The 2,090-nt window shown below is 37.6% G+C and overlaps 1 protein-coding gene across 1 annotated transcript in view; it reads right to left on the bottom strand.

The window, feature by feature from the left end:
• Positions 1 to 460: 460 nt before the first annotated feature.
• Positions 461 to 2,090, bottom strand: part of BTBD16 (BTB domain containing 16) — a 55,403-nt gene continuing 53,773 nt past the window's right edge. The window contains exons 16-17 of the mRNA XM_019502942.1: positions 1,602 to 1,790; positions 461 to 686 (exon numbers count right to left, since the gene is read on the bottom strand). Of these exons, the coding sequence (XP_019358487.1) occupies positions 618 to 686; positions 1,602 to 1,790 (258 nt within the window). The 3' untranslated portion in view covers positions 461 to 617. The remainder of the gene's footprint in view (positions 687 to 1,601; positions 1,791 to 2,090) is intronic.

The raw sequence follows: 2,090 nt of genomic DNA, 5'->3' as shown, positions 1-2,090 counted from the left end.
GTTTTCAACCCAGGTGCTTCTTATTTTGTCCATTCTGAATGAAGCTAAAGAGATCTTATTTACAGACAGCAAATGCTGCTGTAAACTACGTAATAGTGTGCAAAGTACAAAAACTTTTGTAGGGTAGAAAGGCACTGGTGGGTAGAAATAAGTAAGTTCCAGTACTGACTTAGCTCAGCCCCATTTATGGCTTTCTAGAAGTTGGAGGGGGTCTTTTTTTTTTTTTTTTGAGGTTGCAGCCCACTTGGAAAATATTATTCAATTACCTTAAACTAAAAAACATTCCATGGAGTTGTGGGAAATACCAGGTCTGAACTCCCTCAAAACTTTCTGCGACAAGATCTAGATCTTGGTTTGTAATCTGAGTCCATATCTAATAAAAAAGGAAATTGACAATTTGCAGCAATATGGGTAATGGAAACAGGCTGTTAGTTGAATTAATTTCTGAAATGAGCGTGACTCGAGGAAAGGTTGCAGTTTTTATTTTCATGCTCTGAGAAATGTGGTTAGTTGGCTAAGCAGAATGCACCCTTTACATATGACATTCTACTAGATGATCATATCAGGTACCGGAATCAGTTCTTCAGGCAACAAAACCCTAGTACACTTTTAGTGAATTAAGACGATGGAAAAAGAAGAGCATACGTCACATAGATGGGAATTGATGGTATCCATGCTTTGAGGACCTACACACAAAACAAAAGTTAGCATCAGAATATTTATCAAATTGATCATTGGTGAGTTAAAAACAAAACAAATCATTATTTAATGTTTGGTTCAGCTATAACATTGCAATATCAATTTCTTGAAACAAAATGGAGACCCAGTTTCCCTCTAAATGAAAAAGTGGTAACTCTGGGCATTGATGCTTTTTTAGGAGGGAGTGAGAGCTATACCTGGTCTTTGGAGAGTACTGAAGGTAGAATGAAAAAAAGACTTTTGGATTCTGAATAAGCCAAAAGTCATGATAGGGACACCTGCAGATGAAGCACAGAATTCTTAAATGGCTTTTTGCCTGAAGAGAGGTCTTGACATTTAAAGGCCATGTGTCTTCATAGGGATTTGTAATTTGCTCCTTTTATCCAGATAAATTAGGGTTTAGAGGATTAGAGTACAAGACTAGGAATCAGGGGAACTGCATAATCCTGAGCACTTTTGTGAAGTGCTAGATGTGCTCCATGTTCATCTTCATTAACTTTAGATAAAGACTGCTCAGCTGGCCACGGGGATTGTTAGACATAGTAGCACTGATAAACAAAACATACGCTTTCAGGAAGATTACATTTATATCATTATACTGTGATCTTGTTCCTACTACAGAACCACCTTGAAGCTTCAAGTCAGTTAATTGTAATACACCAATTGCTTAGGATAAGTAAGCGATGCAACGAAATACATATGCCATAAAAGAAATTGCTAGCAGTCTGAATGAGATAGCTGTTTAAACTAACTGCTGCTTACTGGTAGTGACTTTTAAGACATTCATACTCATACTACCTTGCAGGTGTCTATTCATGCAAGGTGGTATGTGCTACCTAAAACACAATATTTGCGGTCCCTGTTTACTAACACATAAAACAGAATATTTTCTAAATACTTACCTGGCTTTTGCAGGATGGTTTTGTAACTCCAAATTTTTGGGTAAGTTTATCAGTACTGAATTCCCTCCATTTCCCATTGATCAGGTAGTGTGCTTTTATTTCATATTTAACTTCACGCTCCTGTCTCAGGCTCACACAGTTACATTCAGCAGCAAGAAAAGATAAAACTGGGTCTGTGTGTTTTACTCTCTGGAAAGACATTGCAGATATTTCAGTCAATAACAGACAGTGTACAATGTGGCAGTGATATTTGCTTATAAAAGGAGAAAAAAAAAAAGGACACAACCATGCTAGCTGATCTAAACAACAGCTGACCAAGAATTGCTTGAATTCGAGCCCTCCAAGAACATCTGTCTCTAGGAATAGTACGGAATTTCATCACTGACTCAACAGGTTGTATGCCGTTCCCTAGTTCTGTACTGCACTGGTGACCATGTCCATGCTTGTGATAAACAAGATGAAATGCTTTGGGTGCTATACTCTTGGTCT

This window comes from Gavialis gangeticus, unplaced genomic scaffold (genome assembly GCF_001723915.1).
Source record: "Gavialis gangeticus isolate Ggan-Ray unplaced genomic scaffold, GavGan_comp1, whole genome shotgun sequence".
Classification (NCBI taxonomy): Eukaryota; Metazoa; Chordata; order Crocodylia; family Gavialidae; genus Gavialis; species Gavialis gangeticus.
The sequence above is the reverse complement of the archived record's forward strand: the minus strand, read 5'-3'. Positions and strand labels throughout refer to the sequence as shown.